This window comes from Euprymna scolopes, chromosome 25, assembly GCF_053919585.1.
Source record: "Euprymna scolopes isolate OS-2025 chromosome 25, ASM5391958v1, whole genome shotgun sequence".
Taxonomy (NCBI): Eukaryota; Metazoa; Mollusca; class Cephalopoda; order Sepiida; family Sepiolidae; genus Euprymna; species Euprymna scolopes.
Genome location: NC_136506.1, coordinates 60,741,663 through 60,765,912, shown reverse-complemented (window position 1 = coordinate 60,765,912; position 24,250 = coordinate 60,741,663). Strand labels below are relative to the sequence as shown.

The 24,250-nt window shown below is 26.8% G+C and overlaps 1 protein-coding gene across 4 annotated transcripts in view; it reads right to left on the bottom strand.

Annotated features, from left to right (window-relative positions):
• The window catches only part of LOC145247378 (alsin-like), a 287,548-nt gene that overhangs the window by 68,017 nt on the left and 195,281 nt on the right, over positions 1 to 24,250 (bottom strand). For all 4 annotated transcript variants that reach the window (XM_080109061.1, XM_080109063.1, XM_080109060.1 and 1 more), the window contains one exon: positions 6,320 to 6,502. In XM_080109061.1, the coding sequence (XP_079965187.1) occupies positions 6,320 to 6,502 (183 nt within the window). The remainder of the gene's footprint in view (positions 1 to 6,319; positions 6,503 to 24,250) is intronic.

The window sequence follows — 24,250 nt, the reverse complement described above, 5'->3', positions numbered from 1 at the left end:
TCTAGAATCTATTTTTTATGTTATTTTTAGTGAAAAATACAAATATCTAGAATCTATTTTTTATGCTATTTTTAGTGAAAAATACAAATATCTAGAATCTATTTTTTATGCTATTTTTAGTGAAAAATACAAATATCTAGAATCTATTTTTTATGTTATTTTTAGTGAAAAATACAAATATCTAGAATCTATTTTTTATGCTATTTTTAGTGAAAAATACAAATATCTAGAATCTATTTTTTATGCTATTTTTAGTGAAAAATACAAATATCTAGAATCTATTTTTATGTTATTTTTAGTGAAAAATACAAATATCTAGAATCTATTTTTTATGTTATTTTTAGTGAAAAATACAAATATCTAGAATCTATTTTTATGTTATTTTTAGTGAAAAATACAAATATCTAGAATCTATTTTTTATGCTATTTTTAGTGAAAAATACAAATATCTAGAATCTATTTTTATGTTATTTTTAGTGAAAAATACAAATATCTAGAATCTATTTTTTATGTTATTTTTAGTGAAAAATACAAATATCTAGAATCTATTTTTTATGCTATTTTTAGTGAAAAATACAAATATCTAGAATCTATTTTTATGTTATTTTTAGTGAAAAATACAAATATCTAGAATCTATTTTTTAAGTTATTTTTAGTGAAAAATACAAATATCTAGAATCTATTTTTATGTTATTTTTAGTGAAAAATACAAATATCTAGAATCTATTTTTATGTTATTTTTAGAGAAAAATACAAATATCTAGAATCTATTTTTTATGCTATTTTTAGTGAAAAATACAAATATCTAGAATCTATTTTTTATGCTATTTTTAGTGAAAAATACAAATATCTAGAATCTATTTTTTATGTTATTTTTAGTGAAAAATACAAATATCTAGAATCTATTTTTTATGCTATTTTTAGTGAAAAATACAAATATCTAGAATCTATTTTTATGTTATTTTTAGTGAAAAATACAAATATCTAGAATCTATTTTTTATGTTATTTTTAGTGAAAAATACAAATATCTAGAATCTATTTTTATGTTATTTTTAGTGAAAAATACAAATATCTAGAATCTATTTTTTAAGTTATTTTTAGTGAATACAAATATCTAGAATCTATTTTTATGTTATTTTTAGTGAAAACTACAAATATCTAGAATCTATTTTTTATGCTATTTTTAGTGAAAAATACAAATATCTAGAATCTATTTTTTATGTTATTTTTAGTGAAAAATACAAATATCTAGAATCTATTTTTTATGTTATTTTTAGTGAAAAATACAAATATCTAGAATCTATTTTTTATGTTATTTTTAGTGAAAAATACAAATATCTAGAATCTATTTTTTATGTTATTTTTAGTGAAAAATACAAATATCTAGAATCTATTTTTTATGTTATTTTTAGTGAAAAATACAAATATCTAGAATCTATTTTTTATGTTATTTTTAGTGCAAAATACAAATATCTAGAATCTATTTTTTATGCTATTTTTAGTGAAAAATACAAATATCTAGAATCTATTTTTTATGCTATTTTTAGTGAAAAGTACAAATATCTAGAATCTATTTTTTAAGTTATTTTTAGTGAAAAATACAAATATCTAGAATCTATTTTTTATGCTATTTTTAGTGAAAAATACAAATATCTAGAATCTATTTTTATGTTATTTTTAGTGAAAAATACAAATATCTAGAATCTATTTTTTATGTTATTTTTAGTGAAAAATACAAATATCTAGAATCTATTTTTTATGTTATTTTTAGTGAAAAATACAAATATCTAGAATCTATTTTTTATGTTATTTTTAGTGAAAAATACACATATCTAGAATCTATTTTTTATGTTATTTTTAGTGAAAAATACAAATATCTAGAATCTATTTTTTATGCTATTTTTAGTGAAAAATACAAATATCTAGAATCTATTTTTTATGCTATTTTTAGTGAAAAATACAAATATCTAGAATCTATTTTTTATGTTATTTTTAGTGAAAAATACAAATATCTAGAATCTATTTTTTATGCTATTTTTAGTGAAAAATACAAATATCTAGAATCTATTTTTTATGCTATTTTTAGTGAAAAATACAAATATCTAGAATCTATTTTTATGTTATTTTTAGTGAAAAATACAAATATCTAGAATCTATTTTTTATGTTATTTTTAGTGAAAAATACAAATATCTAGAATCTATTTTTATGTTATTTTTAGTGAAAAATACAAATATCTAGAATCTATTTTTTATGCTATTTTTAGTGAAAAATACAAATATCTAGAATCTATTTTTATGTTATTTTTAGTGAAAAATACAAATATCTAGAATCTATTTTTTATGTTATTTTTAGTGAAAAATACAAATATCTAGAATCTATTTTTTATGCTATTTTTAGTGAAAAATACAAATATCTAGAATCTATTTTTATGTTATTTTTAGTGAAAAATACAAATATCTAGAATCTATTTTTTAAGTTATTTTTAGTGAAAAATACAAATATCTAGAATCTATTTTTATGTTATTTTTAGTGAAAAATACAAATATCTAGAATCTATTTTTATGTTATTTTTAGAGAAAAATACAAATATCTAGAATCTATTTTTTATGCTATTTTTAGTGAAAAATACAAATATCTAGAATCTATTTTTTATGCTATTTTTAGTGAAAAATACAAATATCTAGAATCTATTTTTTATGTTATTTTTAGTGAAAAATACAAATATCTAGAATCTATTTTTTATGCTATTTTTAGTGAAAAATACAAATATCTAGAATCTATTTTTATGTTATTTTTAGTGAAAAATACAAATATCTAGAATCTATTTTTTATGTTATTTTTAGTGAAAAATACAAATATCTAGAATCTATTTTTATGTTATTTTTAGTGAAAAATACAAATATCTAGAATCTATTTTTTAAGTTATTTTTAGTGAATACAAATATCTAGAATCTATTTTTATGTTATTTTTAGTGAAAACTACAAATATCTAGAATCTATTTTTTATGTTATTTTTAGTGAAAAATACAAATATCTAGAATCTATTTTTTATGTTATTTTTAGTGAAAAATACAAATATCTAGAATCTATTTTTTATGTTATTTTTAGTGAAAAATACAAATATCTAGAATCTATTTTTTATGTTATTTTTAGTGAAAAATACAAATATCTAGAATCTATTTTTTATGTTATTTTTAGTGAAAAATACAAATATCTAGAATCTATTTTTTATGTTATTTTTAGTGAAAAATACAAATATCTAGAATCTATTTTTTATGTTATTTTTAGTGCAAAATACAAATATCTAGAATCTATTTTTTATGCTATTTTTAGTGAAAAATACAAATATCTAGAATCTATTTTTTATGCTATTTTTAGTGAAAAGTACAAATATCTAGAATCTATTTTTTAAGTTATTTTTAGTGAAAAATACAAATATCTAGAATCTATTTTTTAAGTTATATTTAGTGAACAGTACAAATATCTAGAATCTATTTTTTATGCTATTTTTAGTGAAAAATACAAATATCTAGAATCTATTTTTTATGTTATTTTTAGTGAAAAATACAAATATCTAGAATCTATTTTTTATGTTATTTTTAGTGTAAAATACAAATATCAAGAATCTATTTTTTAAGTTATTTTTAGTGAAAAATACAAATATCTAGAATCTATTTTTTATGCTATTTTTAGTGAAAAATACAAATATCTAGAATCTATTTTTAATGCTATTTTTAGTGAAAAATACAAATATCCAGAATCTATTTTTTATGTTATTTTTAGTGAAAAATACAAATATCTAGAATCTATTTTTTATGTTATTTTTAGTGAAAAGTACAAATATCTAGAATCTATTTTTTATGCTATTTTTAGTGAAAAATACAAATATCTAGAATCTATTTTTATGTTATTTTTAGTGAAAAATACAAATATCTAGAATCTATTTTTATGTTATTTTTAGTGAAAAATACAAATATCTAGAATCTATTTTTATGTTATTTTTAGTGAAAAATACAAATATCTAGAATCTATTTTTTATGTTATTTTTAGTGAAAAATACAAATATCTAGAATCTATTTTTTATGCTATTTTTAGTGAAAAATACAAATATCTAGAATCTATTTTTTATGTTATTTTTAGTGAAAAATACAAATATCTAGAATCTATTTTTTATGTTATTTTTAGTGAAAAATACAAATATCTAGAATCTAATTTTTATGTTATTTTTAGTGAAAAATACAAATATCTAGAATCTATTTTTATGTTATTTTTAGTGAAAAATACAAATATCTAGAATCTATTTTTTATGTTATTTTTAGTGAAAAATACAAATATCTAGAATCTATTTTTTATGCTATTTTTAGTGAAAAATACAAATATCTAGAATCTATTTTTTATGTTATTTTTAGTGAAAAATACAAATATCTAGAATCTATTTTTTATGTTATTTTTAGTGAAAAATACAAATATCTAGAATCTATTTTTATGCTATTTTTAGTGAAAAATACAAATATCTAGAATCTATTTTTTATGTTATTTTTAGTGAAAAATACAAATATCTAGAATCTATTTTTTATGTTATTTTTAGTGAAAAATACAAATATCTAGAATCTATTTTTTATGTTATTTTTAGTGAAAAATACAAATATCTAGAATCTATTTTTTATGCTATTTTTAGTGAAAAATACAAATATCTAGAATCTATTTTTTATGCTATTTTTAGTGAAAAATACAAATATCTAGAATCTATTTTTTATGCTATTTTTAGTGAAAAATACAAATATCTAGAATCTATTTTTTATGTTATTTTTAGTGAAAAATACAAATATCTAGAATCTATTTTTTATGTTATTTTTAGTGAAAAATACAAATATCTAGAATCTATTTTTTATGCTATCTTTAGTGAAAAATACAAATATCTAGAATCTATTTTTTATGTTATTTTTAGTGAAAAATACAAATATCTAGAATCTATTTTTTATGTTATTTTTAGTGAAAAATACAAATATCTAGAATCTATTTTTTATGTTATTTTTAGTGAAAAATACAAATATCTAGAATCTATTTTTTATGTTATTTTTAGTGAAAAATACAAATATCTAGAATCTATTTTTTATGTTATTTTTAGTGAAAAATACAAATATCTAGAATCTATTTTTTATGCTATCTTTAGTGAAAAATACAAATATCTAGAATCTATTTTTTATGTTATTTTTAGTGAAAAATACAAATATCTAGAATCTATTTTTTATGTTATTTTTAGTGAAAAATACAAATATCTAGAATCTATTTTTTATGTTATTTTTAGTGAAAAATACAAATATCTAGAATCTATTTTTTATGTTATTTTTAGTGAAAAATACAAATATCTAGAATCTATTTTTTATGTTATTTTTAGTGAAAAATACAAATATCTAGAATCTATTTTTTATGTTATTTTTAGTGAAAAATACAAATATCTAGAATCTATTTTTTATGTTATTTTTAGTGAAAAATACAAATATCTAGAATCTATTTTTTATGTTATTTTTAGTGAAAAATACAAATATCTAGAATCTATTTTTTATGTTATTTTTAGTGAAAAATACAAATATCTAGAATCTATTTTTATGTTATTTTTAGTGAAAAATACAAATATCTAGAATCTATTTTTTATGTTATTTTTAGTGAAAAATACAAATATCTAGAATCTATTTTTTATGTTATTTTTAGTGAAAAATACAAATATCTAGAATCTATTTTTTATGTTATTTTTAGTGAAAAGTACAAATATCTAGAATCTATTTTTTATGACGTTAAAATTATTAACTTTAAAATTAATTGATCATTATGAATTTTGGAAAACAGCTATTAGATCTAAAAGTTAGTAATGTGGGCTATATTTAGTTTCATTTAATTTTATGCAAAGAGTGTGTGGAAATTCAAATTCCTTGATTTTTGTGAACTTTTAACAATAATTCTTAGATATCAATTAAACAAATATTACCAAAATATCAGTTTCTTTGGAATATTTTAATCACGCATAATATGGGCATAACCTCCCATTTGAAATTTCAGATTTACATTAAATTTGATTAGACGTTAATCAAGAAAAATTTTTCGGAATTTCAATTTCTTCTTTAGACTCCTTAAGCCTTAGTTTTTAGACATTTTCAAGAATCAAAACTGGCTTAATTACAGCAAACCTTAACAACCTATAATCTTAATAGATTCCTAAGATTTTTTGGCTAATAATACTGAACCAAAAAAAGAAAAAAATATAGGTTATTTAGGAGATCCATAGCTGTCAAAATATGATAAAGAAAACAGCTGTTTACCTTTAGTGTTGTGAACATGATACCCAACTCTCCATGTTCTAGATGTCGTTCCATCAGGTCATCAATCAGGTGAATCTCTGCACCAAGGTGCTGGATCTTGGACCGAACGACAACATATTGGAAAATCGGAAACAGATCATCCATGCACCAGATGTAATCATTCCCAAGAGTGGTTTGAACAGCCTAAAAAGAAATACATTGAAAAAAAAGCCAAAAAAAAAAAAAAATTTTTTTTTGATTAAACTTTCTTTTAAAAAAGATATTGACAAAAACTTTTACCTGAAAAAGAAAATATGTAAAAATCAAGTTTTGTTTTTACTTTAAAAAGAAAAAAAAAATGTAGTCAGCTGCAAGCAAGAATAAGCATATATTACTGAATATTAAAAGATGAACCTCAAATGTTGGTGCTGAAAGGAATTGAACCAATCTTTAATGATCAGAATGTGCAAAATTATAATTGCATGATTTTTCTCTGCAGTTGAACTTTAGCTATTTTATAGCAAAAGTGATTAACTATTTTCCTTTGATAATAGTGATTTAATAGGTGTTAGCCAATCAGTTCACTGACCATGGTACTTGCAAGTGACTGGATTTTTACAGCAAAGTAGAGGATCAAGTCAGGGAGAAACAAAGAAGTCACATGCCAAAACACAGAGGAAAAATGAAACTACTTTGTTCTCTCTCTCTCTCTCTCTCTCTCTCTCTCTCTCTCTCTCTCTCTCTCTCTCCATCTCTCTCTCACACACAAGCACACAGCTGAACCACAGACTGGCTGATAAAATAAATAATTTTTTCAAATAACCCTTTATAATTGTTGTAAATACTTAAATGTGAGAATACTTTGAACTGCTTTATTTGTTGGACCACAAATAAATGGTATTTTTAGTATTGTATCTTGTTTTATATACATTATGAAGTCATATTTACAATGACTTCTAATTCACCTAATAAAAACAGTTGTTAATGCTTTTATTAGAATCTAAATATCCACAGAAAATGGCACAACCTAAATTGACTGATGAAAAATCTAAATACAATTACACTTTGAGATGGGGATGCTCTAGCAATGTTCATCCATTCAATTCGGAACTTTTAGGTATACCTGGCATGAGAACAAAGTTGCTTGTATGTTCGTTAAATAAGTTTCATGAAATTGCAGGTGATTAGAACACAGAATGGTGTTAGATTAAATCCAAATTAGTCTTCGCAATCTCTACCCCTCCCAAAAACCAAAGACATTTGTAAATGGAAAGAAACAAAAAAATAAATATTTCTCTAATTATAAAAAACAAGTCAACTTATCAGTCATTGTGTGTTTGAGTATGCATGTTAGACAAGTAAATCTATGGCTGAGGATAATAGGAAATGAAAGGTCAGTTGGAAGGTCAAGTTAGAATTATTAGAAATGAATATGTCACATGGTTCAAAAAGAGAGAGTGGGATAGAGAAAACAATGCATAAACATAAACATTGAGATGTGCTGACAAAATATGATTAAACAGTGATTATCAATTTCTCTCTGTCTTCTCCCCCACTTCCATACTAGTCAGTGATTTGGAATGGAGATTGAATAAACCTCTTCTCTCTACTATCAGTCTTTGGTGAATTTATTCCTTTTGAAAGTGTAAATAAAGAGCTTTGATTTCAGGCAGCAAGTCCTTAGTCTAGAAGGATTATTCAGGGTTGTATATAAAAACAAGCACCTACTAAAGTATGAATACAATTTGTGAATTTTAGTGTATTTTCGTAATAATGATAGCAGCTTGATTTTCTGCATGTATAAGTTTGAAATGCAAGTGTTGTGTTCTGATATTGTGAGCAGGAAAATTTAAAAAAAAAAAGAGAAAAGGAAAAAAAACAACAATTTGTTAGAAGCACGCAATGTAAGAACATGAAAATTGAGATATGCTGACAAAATATGATTAAAAAATAATTATTGATCTATCTCTGCCCTATCCCACTGATTTAAAATGAAGATCAAATTGAATAAACCTCTTCTGTTTTCTATAAATCTTGGCTCGACTTTGTCCTATTGAAAGTGTATATAAAGAACTTCTGTCCATTAATTAGTTGGTCACACTCGATCTTCATCTGCAGATTGAATGTTATAATAGAAATGTCTATATAAAATAATAGAAATGTCTATATAAAATAATAGAAATGTCTATATAAAAGACTTTGTTCCTTAGTTGGTCTATCAAGTATGAAATGCATTTTCATAGCTAAACACAGATTTAACAAATGCTTTTCAAGAATATCTGTTTCTGTTACTTTTTAATAATATAATATGTGAACCCAATTTACGAACATCAGTGTCATTTCACAATGCATTTTCTTTTCTGCTTGTTATGTGAGAGGGAGAGCAGCAGAAAGTTAAAAGCCAAGAGACAGGGGTGGCAATATTCAGATGTAATGTCATCAAAATCTGATGACATTAAGCACTTAATTTAAATGAAAACAAATATTAAATTTATTTAAATACAAAGTAAAAAAAAAATTATTTTGAATACTAAAATTTTACCAAAACAAATAAAAGCCATTTCATTTTTATAATTATTCTTCATACTTGATTACAAAATGAAAACTTTACGATCAATTAGTATGAAGGAAAATTAATTTGCACAACACATGCATTGGATACAGTTGAACGAATTAGCCAAAGAAATTTTCGGATTTAAAGGTTGGTCAGCATTTGGTTGATAATCCTGTTTGTGCCGATTGTCACATGAATGACTTTTTGAAGATCTTCATTGAAGTTTTGTCACTGTTTGAAAAAGATTTACATTTCCTGTCGAACACATTATGCAGACTAAAACGATTTGTTTATTGCTTAATTTTTTATGAATATTCAACAAGTAAATAAGGCAGTTGTAAAACTGCATACCTCCACATGACAATACAAGGATGATCCAAAGTTTTATCTGGACCTCACTTCTCCGCATTGTATGAAGTATTGTCAAAGTTATGCCAAGAAAACTTTGATGACATAGAAACTATTCATTTGATCAAGCTGAACTTTTTCATGATGGTTAATGTTATCAACTTTTTCATGATGGTTAATGTTATTAACTTTTTCATGATGGTTAATGTTATTAACTTTTTCATGATGGTTAATGTTATTAACTTTTTCATGATGGTTAATGTTATTAACTTTTTCATGATGGTTAATGTTATCAACTTTTTCATGATGGTTAATGTTATTAACTTTTTCATGATGGTTAATGTTATCAACTTTTTCATGATGGTTAATGTTATTAACTTTTTCATGATGGTTAATGTTATTAACTTTTTCATAGTGGTTAATGTTATTAACTTTTTCATAGTGGTTAATGTTATCAACTTTTTCATAGTGGTTAATGTTATCAACTTTTTCATGATGGTTAATGTTATCAACTTTTTCATAATGGTTAATGTTATCAACTTTTTCATAGTGGTTAATGTTATCAACTTTTTCATAGTGGTTAATGTTATCAACTTTTTCATAGTGGTTAATGTTATTAACTTTTTCATGATGGTTAATGTTATTAACTTTTTCATGATGGTTAATGTTATTAACTTTTTCATGATGGTTAATGTTATTAACTTTTTCATAGTGGTTAATGTTATTAACTTTTTCATAGTGGTTAATGTTATCAACTTTTTCATAGTGGTTAATGTTATCAACTTTTTCATGATGGTTAATGTTATTAACTTTTTCATGATGGTTAATGTTATTAACTTTTTCATGATGGTTAATGTTATTAACTTTTTCATGATGGTTAATGTTATTAACTTTTTCATAGTGGTTAATGTTATCAACTTTTTCATAGTGGTTAATGTTATCAACTTTTTCATGATGGTTAATGTTATTAACTTTTTCATGATGGTTAATGTTATTAACTTTTTCATGATGGTTAATGTTATTAACTTTTTCATGATGGTTAATGTTATTAACTTTTTCATGATGGTTAATGTTATTAACTTTTTCATAGTGGTTAATGTTATTAACTTTTTCATAGTGGTTAATGTTATTAACTTTTTCATAGTGGTTAATGTTATCAACTTTTTCATAGTGGTTAATGTTATCAACTTTTTCATGATGGTTAATGTTATCAACTTTTTCATAGTGGTTAATGTTATTAACTTTTTCATGATGGTTAATGTTATTAACTTTTTCATGATGGTTAATGTTATTAACTTTTTCATGATGGTTAATGTTATTAACTTTTTCATGATGGTTAATGTTATTAACTTTTTCATGATGGTTAATGTTATTAACTTTTTCATGATGGTTAATGTTATTAACTTTTTCATAGTGGTTAATGTTATTAACTTTTTCATAGTGGTTAATGTTATCAACTTTTTCATAGTGGTTAATGTTATCAACTTTTTCATGATGGTTAATGTTATCAACTTTTTCATAATGGTTAATGTTATCAACTTTTTCATAGTGGTTAATGTTATTAACTTTTTCATGATGGTTAATGTTATTAACTTTTTCATGATGGTTAATGTTATTAACTTTTTCATAGTGGTTAATGTTATTAACTTTTTCATAGTGGTTAATGTTATCAACTTTTTCATAGTGGTTAATGTTATCAACTTTTTCATAGTGGTTAATGTTATCAACTTTTTCATGATGGTTAATGTTATCAACTTTTTCATAATGGTTAATGTTATCAACTTTTTTTATAGTGGTTAATGTTATCAACTTTTTCATAGTGGTTAATGTTATCAACTTTTTCATAGTGGTTAATGTTATCAACTTTTTCATGATGGTTAATGTTATCAACTTTTTCATAGTGGTTAATGTTATCAACTTTTTCATGATGGTTAATGTTATCAACTTTTTCATGATGTTTAATGTTATCAACTTTTTCATAGTGGTTAGAAATTCTTAATGATCACTTAAAAGTATTCATTAAAAGTTTTAAATTAAAATAAGAAAATATTATATATATATATATATATATATATATATATATATATATATGGACAGAGAGAGAAAGAGGATAATTTTAGGTTTATTATTACATAATTAGTTGAGATATATATATATATATATTAGTGATGGGACGATGCCAAAATTTTTCCCGATTCCGATTCCGTTCAAAATTTCCGATTCCGATCCGATTTCCGATTCCGATTCTTGTAAAATTTATACATATTTAATTAGAGATTTTTTTGTTTGTTTTTTCGTAAATTTTCAAATTATTACATAAACCCCTGGTTAATGTCCGCGTATATTTTATCTCAAATGTTTGCCTTGTAATTGATTAAAAATTGTAACACAACAAAACATTTATTTTGATTTTAAAACAAAGCTATATTGTACCAGTTCGTATTTACTGTATAACATGCTACTTACATGAATAGTGGAAAATATTCGAAGATTGGTAGGCAAAATAAGAAAACGATGTAAGAACAATATATTTAACAACGCCACTTAGCAAAGCCACATCTCATTGTTACGAACGAATTTCTAAATAATAATATTACTATTATGAAAACCATTTTTAACGTGAGATTGCGTGAGCTTTCTGTGCTTTCTCTCGCAGCTAAATCCCTATTCCAAAATGAAATATTACTTTTATAGATTACGTGTTAGAACATTTTTTTAATTGGCGGAAAGAAAAGCGATCATTTAGAATTTAGAGTGTAAGATCAGTTTCGAATATAAATTTAACGTAAAATGATCATCATTTCTGGCCATCCTAATTCTTTATGGATATTAACTAAAGTGTTTCCCACTAAATTAAGTTCGGTTTGCAACGTTGTAAAACCATGTGTAATCGCTTAAAAAGGAGACACCCTATCCCCAATAAGCGCACATAATTTAAAATTGGTAACACACTACAGCTCATGTTACGTTATATTTATTTGTGAAACTGACCGTCTATTTTAAATTCCTAATCGTTTTATATATATATATATATATATATATATATATATATATATATATATATATTATAATCATGAGTGTTTAGACAAATATGAAAAAAAGAGCCTAAAAAAGGGGTGGTTTTTAGCCCTAAAAGTTCCCGGGGGGCGCAAACCAGAGTTTTGCCAGGGTCAGCGATACTGAATTTACATTTGCAACAATTGCCTTCACATTTTGGACAAGTTTCAGTAAAATCTAATGGACGGGAAAAAAGTTATGGGGCCAAAAGTGTCATTTTTGCCATTTTGGGCATTTTTGACCCCTTTTCAGCCCCTGGGGGAGCAACGAGAGTTTTCTTTAAAAAAAACTCGATGTTGTGCACATCTACGTATTGGAGTACAACTTGTGGCAAAATTTCAGAAAAAAGTAATGGACGGTTATCCGGGAATCATCCGGACGAACGGACGAACGAACGGACGAACGCCACTGAAAACTATAGTCCCTCTCCGATAAATCGGGGGGGGCCGACAAGGAATGGGCAAAATTGTGAAAAGGCTTGGCCTTTGATTTAATTTGAAATATGCTTCCAGTGTGATTTTTTTTGATTCTGCTGGTATTGTTTATGTTTATACTTAAGGATTGCTACGACGGCGCCAATGCCGTCTGAAGCCGAGGCCTCTGTGATATCACGAAGGCCTCGCTGAAGCCCGCCAATCTCACTCAAAAGTTGAGTTGAAAGTATTATGGGGTAATTAACACCTTCGATGCCGTTGGTTTCGACAACAATACTTTTTCACACCCACTTGCCAAATTTCTCAAGGAGTTTAATATGAAAAGATTTCAAACGAATAGAGTTTTATTTTATTTTCCTGGAGCCACATTGTCTGACACCATCGCATTTTTCTCGGGTTTCGGAAAAGTTAAAAATATACATGAATATCTCACAATGAATTTATCAAAGTCTGGATAAAATAGATAAAGAGAAAACATTTAGAAATTTTTCAGATTGAAAAAGAAATTATATTTACATTTAAAAGTCCCCTCTCATTGAAATTCTACTTTTGGACGATATTTGTAAACCCACTAAAAACCAAATTATTTTTAGATCTAGGATGAAGCTCTAAACTGTCTTCACGTATTAAAAAAGGGTGCTTGTGAAGTTTACACTATGTTAAAAAAAAGAAAAATAAAAAAAATATATATTCTACGTACTCGTTATGGAATGAAGTGCTCATAAAAAAATCACGTAATTTCATCAAATAGTTTTTATTTTATGCTGTAAAAACGATTTGGGATATTCGGAATCTTCCTAAAAAAACTGCGATAATTAGTCAAGGGAGCGTAAAACAAAAACTATTTAATGAAATTACGTGATTTTGTTATGAGAACTTCATTCTATAACGAGTACGTAGATCTATAGAGTTTAGTTTTACTAATAGTTTAAAAGAAATAAATATTTATAATCGGTACAAGCAATTGAAAATTAACTTTTGAAAAATATTCAAAGAATCGATTTTGGAATCGGAAATTATACACAAATTTTTCCGATTCCGATGCCGATTCCGATTCCCCGAAAATTACTGATTTAACCGATTCCCGATTCCGATTCATCGGCACAACACTAATATATATATATATATATATATATATATATATATATATATATATATATATATATATATAGCAATAGTGCTCAATACTAAAGTAGTAATTGCAGAACTGGTGCATTGCCCAGGTGTTTGGATGTGTGTGTTGAGCAAAAAAAAAAAAAAAAAAAATGGTAGTAGGAAGGCAGGCTCGAACCCATATCGCAAAGGAGGAAAAGAATGGGGAAAAAAACCTGACGTCTATGCTGTTATGACCATCGCCAAACCGGAAGTGATGTAGGTTTTAATTAAGGCTAGACAATTGAAAGGAGAGGATAACTTTAAAAAATATTGACGAAAAAAGCGACTCCCCTCCCCTGTAGAAAAGTGCCCAGTTTAAGTTTTTTTTCATGATGGTTAATGTTATCAACTTTTTCATAGTGGTTAATGTTATCAACTTTTTAATGATGGTTAATGTTATCAACTTTTTAATGATGGTTAATGTTATCAACTTTTTAATGATGGTTAATGTTATCAACTTTTTCATGATGGTTAATGTTATCAACTTTTTCATGATGGTTAATGTTATCAACTTTTTCATAGTGGTTAATGTTATCAACTTTTTCATAGTGGTTAATGTTATCAACTTTTTCATAGTGGTTAATGTTATCAACTTTTTCATGATGGTTAATGTTATCAACTTTTTCATGATGGTTAATGTTATCAACTTTTTCATGATGGTTAATGCTATCAACCTTTTCATGATGGTTAATGTTATCAACTTTTTCATGATGGTTAATGTTATCAACTTTTTCATGATGGTTAATGTCATCAACTTTTTCATGATGGTTAATGTTATCAACTTTTTCATGATGGTTAATGTTATCAACTTTTTCATGATGGTTAATGTTATCAACTTTTTCATGATGGTTAATGTCATCAACTTTTTCATGATGGTTAATGTCATCAACCTTTTCATGATGGTTAATGTTATCAACTTTTTCATGATGGTTAATGTTATCAACTTTTTCATGATGGTTAATGCTATCAACTTTTTCATGATGGTTAATGTTATCAACTTTTTCATGATGGTTAATGTTATCAACTTTTTCATGATGGTTAATGTTATCAACTTTTTCATGATGGTTAATGTTATCAACTTTTTCATGATGGTTAATGTCATCAACTTTTTCATGATGGTTAATGTTATCAACTTTTTCATGATGGTTAATGTTATCAACTTTTTCATGATGGTTAATGTCATCAACTTTTTCATGATGGTTAATGTCATCAACCTTTTCATGATGGTTAATGTTATCAACTTTTTCATGATGGTTAATGTTATCAACTTTTTCATGATGGTTAATGCTATCAACTTTTTCATGATGGTTAATGTTATCAACTTTTTCATGATGGTTAATGTTATCAACTTTTTCATGATGGTTAATGTTATCAACTTTTTCATGATGGTTAATGTCATCAACTTTTTCATGATGGTTAATGTTATCAACTTTTTCATGATGGTTAATGTTATCAACTTTTTCATGATGGTTAATGTCATCAACCTTTTCATGATGGTTAATGTTATCAACTTTTTCATGATGGTTAATGTTATCAACTTTTTCATGATGGTTAATGTTATCAACTTTTTCATGATGGTTAATGTTATCAACTTTTTCATGATGGTTAATGTCATCAACTTTTTCATGATGGTTAATGTTATCAACTTTTTCATGATGGTTAATGTTATCAACTTTTTCATGATGGTTAATGTCATCAACCTTTTCATGATGGTTAATGTTATCAACTTTTTCATGATGGTTAATGTTATCAACTTTTTCATGATGGTTAATGTTATCAACTTTTTCATGATGGTTAATGTTATCAACTTTTTCATGATGGTTAATGTCATCAACTTTTTCATGATGGTTAATGTTATCAACTTTTTCATGATGGTTAATGTTATCAACTTTTTCATGATGGTTAATGTCATCAACTTTTTCATGATGGTTAATGTCATCAACCTTTTCATGATGGTTAATGTTATCAACTTTTTCATGATGGTTAATGTTATCAACTTTTTCATGATGGTTAATGCTATCAACTTTTTCATGATGGTTAATGTTATCAACTTTTTCATGATGGTTAATGTTATCAACTTTTTCATGATGGTTAATGTTATCAACTTTTTCATGATGGTTAATGTCATCAACTTTTTCATGATGGTTAATGTTATCAACTTTTTCATGATGGTTAATGTTATCAACTTTTTCATGATGGTTAATGTCATCAACTTTTTCATGATGGTTAATGTCATCAACCTTTTCATGATGGTTAATGTTATCAACTTTTTCATGATGGTTAATGCTATCAACTTTTTCATGATGGTTAATGTTATCAACTTTTTCATGATGGTTAATGTTATCAACTTTTTCATGATGGTTAATGTTATCAACTTTTTCATGATGGTTAATGTCATCAACTTTTTCATGATGGTTAATGTCATCAACCTTTTCATGATGGTTAATGTTATCAACTTTTTCATGATGGTTAATGCTATCAACTTTTTCATGATGGTTAATGTTATCAACTTTTTCATGATGGTTAATGTTATCAACTTTTTCATGATGGTTAATGTCATCAACTTTTTCATGATGGTTAATGTCATCAACCTTTTCATGATGGTTAATGTTATCAACTTTTTCATGATGGTTAATGTTATCAACTTTTTCATGATGGTTAATGTCATCAACTTTTTCATGATGGTTAATGTCATCAACCTTTTCATGATGGTTAATGTTATCAACTTTTTCATGATGGTTAATGCTATCAACTTTTTCATGATGGTTAATGTTATCAACTTTTTCATGATGGTTAATGTTATCAACTTTTTCATGATGGTTAATGTTATCAACTTTTTCATGATGGTTAATGTTATCAACTTTTTCATGATGGTTAATGTTATCAACTTTTTCATGATGGTTAATGTTATCAACTTTTTCATGATGGTTAATGTCATCAAAGAGCATCATAAGGTTCATACATCAAATTAAAAAAATTGGATGTGAAATTCTGACAAAATATCAATCTTGAAAAAATACCTGTCAGAGCCAAAGATGCCAGACTTCATTGGCTGTAATATAGGTTAAGTAGCAAGACTCTACAATAAACAGAACAGTGTGCCAAAAGTATGTATTTCACCTTGACTGAACCTTGACTTAGACATCTCCAAATTAAATCAGTTCTAAGTTAAATCATGACTGATATTTTGACCAAGTTTGGTGATGTGGATGCTAAGCTATACATAAACTTGACTGAAAACTGCTGCTTCCAAGCAAACATCCACAATCACAGATTATATTTATTATGCATATCATAGGGATCAAATAGATTTGTAGCACCTCACAATTAAAAACAACTAAAATGACGCATTTTGTCTTAACACCAATTTTTTTTTTACTTTTGATCGGTTTTATCGCTTATGGTAAATTGAAGAGTTTTATTAAAAAAGAAAATTTCATTGTTAAAAAATTTTTTTTAATAAAATTTAATATTTAAAAAAATTTCTTAAATAAAATTCAATATTTAAAAATTTTTCATATAAAATTCAATATTTAAAATTTTTTTCAATAAAATTCAATATTTAAGAATATTTTTCAATAAAATTCAATATTTAAGAATATTTTTCAATAAAATCCAATATTAAAAAATTTTTTCAATAAAATTCAATATTTAAGAATATTTTTCAATAAAATTCAATATTTAAAAGTTTTTTTCAATAAAATTCAATATTTAAAAGTTTTTTTTAATAAAATTCAATGTTTAAACAATTTTTTCAATAAAATTAAATATTTAAAAAAATGTTTTTGTAAAACATCAAATTTAGTGATGATGATATTTTTCAAAACATGAAATTTAGAATTTGTAAATGTGATTTTGATTTTTACCTGAAGGAATTTCTGTGGCATGCAGTACACTATTTTTCAACATGTGACACATGTACAACTGTACAACACCTTTTTATTTAAATACTTTTTTAAATATTTGTCTTATTTAGTCATAAATTTGTGCTTAAATAAACAGTTTTGTAATTAAAATATTTTATAGCTCTTCAAAATTTATAAAGTAAAACATTTTATAAATAAAACGCGTTTTTTCATAAAAAAAAAAATCTGCAAAGGCAAACTTACAAATGTGCAATATTGTTTATAATTGAACTGGAAGTAATAAAAAAAAAGTATTAAGGCAAAATGTGTCTTTTTTGATTGTTACTAATTCTATGGTGCCTCAAATCTATTGGATCTCAGATCAGCAGCAGCCAGTATGACTGCTGACTACTACAAGCAAACATTCACATTGCAACAGAAGTTGCTTTCAAATAAACACACAAATATTTTTCAAATTCTTGTAATATTATGATATTGCACCTCGTCCTTCTCTCTCTTTTATTTCCATCAGTTATCATTTGTGCAGCATGACAAACAAGTAAACAAGACAACAGCATTTTTGTGTAGACATCAGCATTTACATTATTGACATGTTTCCAAATAATTTTTTCTCATCTTAGTTTGTTATGTCCATAACCTTTCAGTCAATGTATTCTCGAGACTTCTTCAGATGTTTCTTGTCATAGTTGGTAAACTTGTGGGAATTTCAAACGAAGACATCTGAAATAGATAGCTGTTATTTTGCATCGCACGTCTTTTTAAATATCTCTTCTTCTTCTTTGACTTAAATTCTGTTTTAAATGTTTACAGCTTTTTAGAAAATGACTTCCAAACCAACATCTCTAACCAGGTCTTTATTTATCCCCTTCACATATCACTTCCTCCCATGTTTTCCTTTACTTTCAACAGTGAAATGATTTTGCTACCTCGACTGTTCTACATCTAACCCAAGAACTCTTATCCATTCTTTTCAATGTACCTATATACGAACAAATTCAATTGTTCTACACACATCTTTCTATACTGTCCAGATATAATCTTATTTAAGCATTACATTACCTATTCATCAAATCAACCTCATATCAACTCTCTCTATGCAACACATCCTCAACTCACTTCTTTTTCATACATAATCACACTGCGTAAACATGCCTGATAGATTCTTCCCTGGTTCAATAATAGAAACACTCTGCTGGTTAGTAATGACAAAAGTTTTCTGAACTTACTCCATCTACTCCCATATCTTGCAACCACGCTAGCACCTACTCCACCAGTATCACCAAGGTAATAGAAATTCTCAACAACATAATAGCCTTGTCATCCAAATATACTTTTCCACATGTGAATAATCACCCATCTCTATTTTCTAACACTTTTAAGATGGCTAGCTTCTTTCGACCTGCCAGTAATTCCACTACTTTGTGTGTACTCAATGCTTGCAAATATCACAAAAAAATTGAGATGCACCTGACTCGCTTTCTACAAACTCAATTTATATGAGATATTTAAAAGCCATAGAATACAAAATGAGTGACCGACTCCAGTAGATTAAATAAAAATTCCAGTTTCAAATTTCTAGAAGATTACTGACAAAAGACATCTGCAGAAGATCAGAAAGTAAAACAATCCAAATATAATCAAAATGAGGACAGGAGTTTCAAACATTTTCTTATAATGAAAATTATGTGTATTTCTGTAATTGAAATTACATCATGAAAATTGTATATCTTGAAACTAAAATTCTATTATCTTCTTTTTTTTTCAATATATTTTACAATTAAATATTTGACATTATTTGCATAGGTTGAATAATTTGAAATGTATTTTCATTTTTTTGAATGATAAACATTACTTAGAAAAGTTAGTTGTTTGCTTTTGAATGCAATAGAAATTACCGAGAAAACTTAATAATTATTTGAAAAAAATTAGACAATTGTTTAAGGCTGTTACTACTAGAAAAATATTTTTTATTCAATTTATTTATATTTTATTTGGATTTAAAGTAAGATTTACATTTATATATCAAGTAATTTAATTGTAAAAATAACATTTTGGGGGAATTATTTTTCAGCATTTACATTTCGGTTACAGAGTTAACAACATGATCAGCATTGTATGAATTTTTTTTTGAAAAAAAAAAAAAACCCTTAGCAAATGTGTACAATACTTTCTCTTCCTTCTAAATTTGTTTTATTCATTTTGTAAATTCTTCCAAATACTTTCATTTAAAGCAGAAAAGGTGTCCAGTCTACCCTTACTATTTCACCCATAAATGATGGATGGGTTCATACTTTCCCAGTGGTATTAGTGAAATTGATACAATATTTTTGACAGCCTGTATCGGCAATCATTGTACCACATCTATTTAATTTACTTATTACCTTTTGTACTGATAATTAAGAGGGGGGGAGGAGAGAGAGTGAGTAAGTGAGTGTGTGTGTGGGTTCATACCTTTTCCAATTGTATTAGTATGTAAACAAATGCAATAAATCTTAATTCATACCAGTAGTATTTTTATTTTCAGATATTTGTTGTACAATTCTATTTAATATGTATTAAAAATGCTGTTATGCCATCATCTTTATCAAAAGGCGCGATGATGAGGATATTGTTTGCAAACTTTTTAAGAACACTAGCTTCCTTCACAGGTGTTATGCATGATGAGAAATTTATAGCGAACAACGATTACACAATCTCTAAACAGACTTACCCTCACCTGTTTGTCTAGTGGTTGTGAGACATACAAGACAGCTAAAAACAACACTGTGATAAGTGGAGAAAGACTGATATTATTGCAAAGGAATTAATAATCATATAGACTGATTGAAGGTTGGTATTATTTGTTATGCTTTGTTTCTTTGTAGATCTTGTACTATAACCACCCAAACGTAAATTTCTGTGCAGATCTGGAGAAATTCACAAATAAAGATGTAAACTATATTACTTTTATCAATCAGACTATTGTTCTCATCTTGAACGTTATTTATGCAACGTTTCGGCCGGATTGTCCTTCGACCGTCCTCAGGCATATTGGTTGTTGTTTGGAAAAGAAAAGAGAAAAGTTACTGGCTCCGTAAATATTTTTGTATTCTGTGACTTAGTCTCTATTTTATGGTTATAGTTACGAATTTGTGAAAAAAATAAAGATCGACAGGGAATTATCCCCCTATCCTGGCCGAAATTTTAAGGGTGTACAATGTTTTTTCTACAATTAGAGGCTCCCAAATGCTACTAAAATCTAGGCTTGGTTTGCTTAGTAATTTTTCTTTTATTAGCATAAGTGCTGTCTCCTTGTGGCTCTCCACCTTGCATCCCTGTCAATTATTTTGACCTCGTTCCACAAAGGGAAAGTGTGTTCCTTTTTCTTTCCATATATGATCAGCTAGTCACAACTTTTCAACCTCTCTCTGTGCCACGGCTTTACAGCGTTCTTCTAGCTTTACCTTTGGGGACGACCCGTCTCACTTTTGTACATTTTTCCGCATATGCATAAAATTTCATACATACAGTTTTTTGTCATAAGAAATTTAGTGGTCAGGGATTTGACCTCTACTAGGTGTTTTTTGAGAGTCGAATCACTCTTGAATATTATTCTTATGTCATATGGACTGCATGTTTTAACAAATTCTTTTGGACAGACCTTTTATGCATGGGGTGCAAACTGGCAAGTTTTCGGGTCCTTTAGTGTTTGCTCTAGGTTTTCTGGAGCTGATGTAATGCTCTCAGGTTAGTCATTTCGGTGGAGGGTGATTCTTAGGTTGTCCAACTCCTTCTTTTATGTGTTGTTATTGCTACATATTGTTCTGGCATGGTGTTGTAAGCCCCGGATGATTCCTTTTTTTATGTTATATTGGTGGTGTGAGTTAAAATTCAAGTATTGTCCCGTGAAGGTTGGTTTTTGATATATGGAAGATACAAAATTCTGATCTGTACAGGTTATTAATACAAAATTCTGATCTGTACAGGTTATTAATACATCCAGGAATGCTAGTTTGTGTTCCTTTTCCATAGTGAACTGGACGGATGGACGAATAGAGTTCACACGGTCTAGTAAGTTTTGGACATCCAAGAGGACGTCCAAAACTTACTAGACCGTGTGAACTCTATCTGAGCCAGAGTAAGAATGTATCATCCACATATCATAGCCACAGTTGGTTTCTGTGGTGTTGATTGGTTGGTTGGTTGTTTTTGCTTTACAGCATATCAACTTTTTCAGGTTATTTAATGCCGAATCTAATGATTTTGAGGAACGATTTTTTAATGGAGTATATTTGTTTTTAAGTCCGATTCTATTTAACCCATAGTTGGGACCCTAACGTCTTTTTAGATCTATGTATGGAATTTTAAAATTTGCATCGATTGGGAGATTTAAGGCGTTTTTTGCTGCTGAATCTGCTAATTCATTACCTTTAATACCGGAATGGCTTGGTATCCAGCAGAAAATGATTTCTTTTTTACTGTTTAGTTCAGTTAATTTTTGGAGTAATTTTGCGATTAGGGGGTTGTCCATCTTTTATTTTTAATCGCTTTTAGAGTAGATTGGGAGTCTGAAAGGATTATAAAATTTTTTTTTTTTATTGGAGGCGAGTTTGAGAGCTAGGATTAGAGCATGTACTTCAGCACTGAAGATTGAGGTTTCTTTTGGGAGGTTTGATTGTTTTTTGATTGATTTATTGAGTATTGCTGCACTGGCTGTTGCGTTATTTTGTTTAGACCCATCTGTATAGATGTGTGTGTGGTCTGGATACTTTTATTTGATTTTATCGAGATTATCATGATAATTTATTGGGTGAGTGTGTTTCTTTTCATATTTACTTAAATTTAGGTCGATGTTAGGAGATACGATTTTCCAGGGAGGGGTTTTAATTAGGACAGTTTCGTGAATTTTGGTTATGGGTAGATTTGCTTCTTTGGAAATCGATTTTATTCTAAGTCCAAAGGTTTTGATTGCATTTTCTTTTTGGTCGAAAAGGTGTTTATGGTTTGGATTTAAAGTGCTATTGTGTGCTGGGTTTGTGGGGTTGGCTGTAAGTTTTGTGTAGTATTTTAGACCAAGGTTTTGATTTCTACTAAGCATTGGAGGAGTTTCATGTGCTTCTGCATACAGGCTTACTACAGAGGAGGTTGGAAATGCTCCTAGTGCTAGTCTTAGTCCGGAGTGGCATATTGTGTTGAGGGTTTTTAGATATGACTTTCTGGTGGATTGATATATGAAGCTACCATAATCTATTTTTGATCTAATTAATGCTCTATATAGTTTGAGTAGTGTGTTTTTGTCAGCTCCCCAATCTGTATGGGCGATGACTCGTAGGAGTTGTAATGCTTTATTACATTTGGTTTTGATGTGATTGATGTGTGGAATGAAATTTCGTTTTTTGTCAAAAATGATTCCCAGGTGCTTGTGTTCATTTATGAATGGAATTTTTTCGCCTTCAGTCTGTAAGGTTGGGTCAGGGTGGAGTTTGCATTGGTTACAGAAATGGATACATTTTGTTTTAGTTTTGGAGAATTTGAAACCACTTTTCGTTGCCCATTTATTAATTTCATTTATGTTATGTTGTAGTTTTCTTTCAATAGTGTGAGTGTATTTAGATCTGTAGCTGATTGAGCAGTCGTCTACATATAAGGAGCTATGTATATCAGGAGAGAGTTCTTTTATAATGTTATTGATTTTTATGTTAAAGATAGTTGTTGATAATATGCTGCCTTGGGGCACTCCTTCTTCTTGATTTTGTGGGTTTGATAATGTCGAGTCTATGCGAACTTGGAAAGATCTGTCTGTTAGGAAGTTTTTTATGAATTCAGGTAGTCTGCCTCTTAGTGCGATGTTGTGGAGATCTTTTATCATATCGTGTTTCCAGGAAGTTTCATATGCATTCTCTAGATCGAAAAAAATAGATGTTACGTGTTCCTTATTGATAAAAGCTTCTCTGATGTAATTTTCGAGGTTAGTGATGTGGTCTATACATCCTCAACTTTTTTGGTATCCACACTGGACTTCAGAAATTATTTTGTTGTCATTTAGATACCATATAAGACGGTAGTTAATCATTCTTTCAAACGTTTTGCATAGGCAGCTTGTGAGAGCTATTGGTCTGTAGTTTTCTGGGTTTGATGTATCTTTTCCCAGTTTGGGTATTGGTATTATTGTTGCATTTTTCCATGAAGTTGGGGAATCTTTTTTTTCCCATATTTTATTTTAATTTTTTAGAAGGAGTTTTAATGATTCTGGTGGACTTTCTTTAAGGAAGGTGTAGTGCACTTCATCTGGTCCTACAGCTGAGTTATGGGATTTTTCTATGGCGGTTTCTAGTTCATTGAGTGAGAAGATTTCATTGTAAGGCTCTTGGTTTTTGGAGTTAAAGTTTATTTTGTACTTTTCTCCATGTTTCTTAAGTATTTGGAATTGTCTATTGTAGTGTTTTGATGATGAGTTTTCGGCAAAGGTTTTAACTAGTGTGTTTTTTTTTATCAGTCATTTTCAGTTTATTTGTGAGAAGGTGTTTGATTGGATTCGGATTATATTTTCCAGTTATTT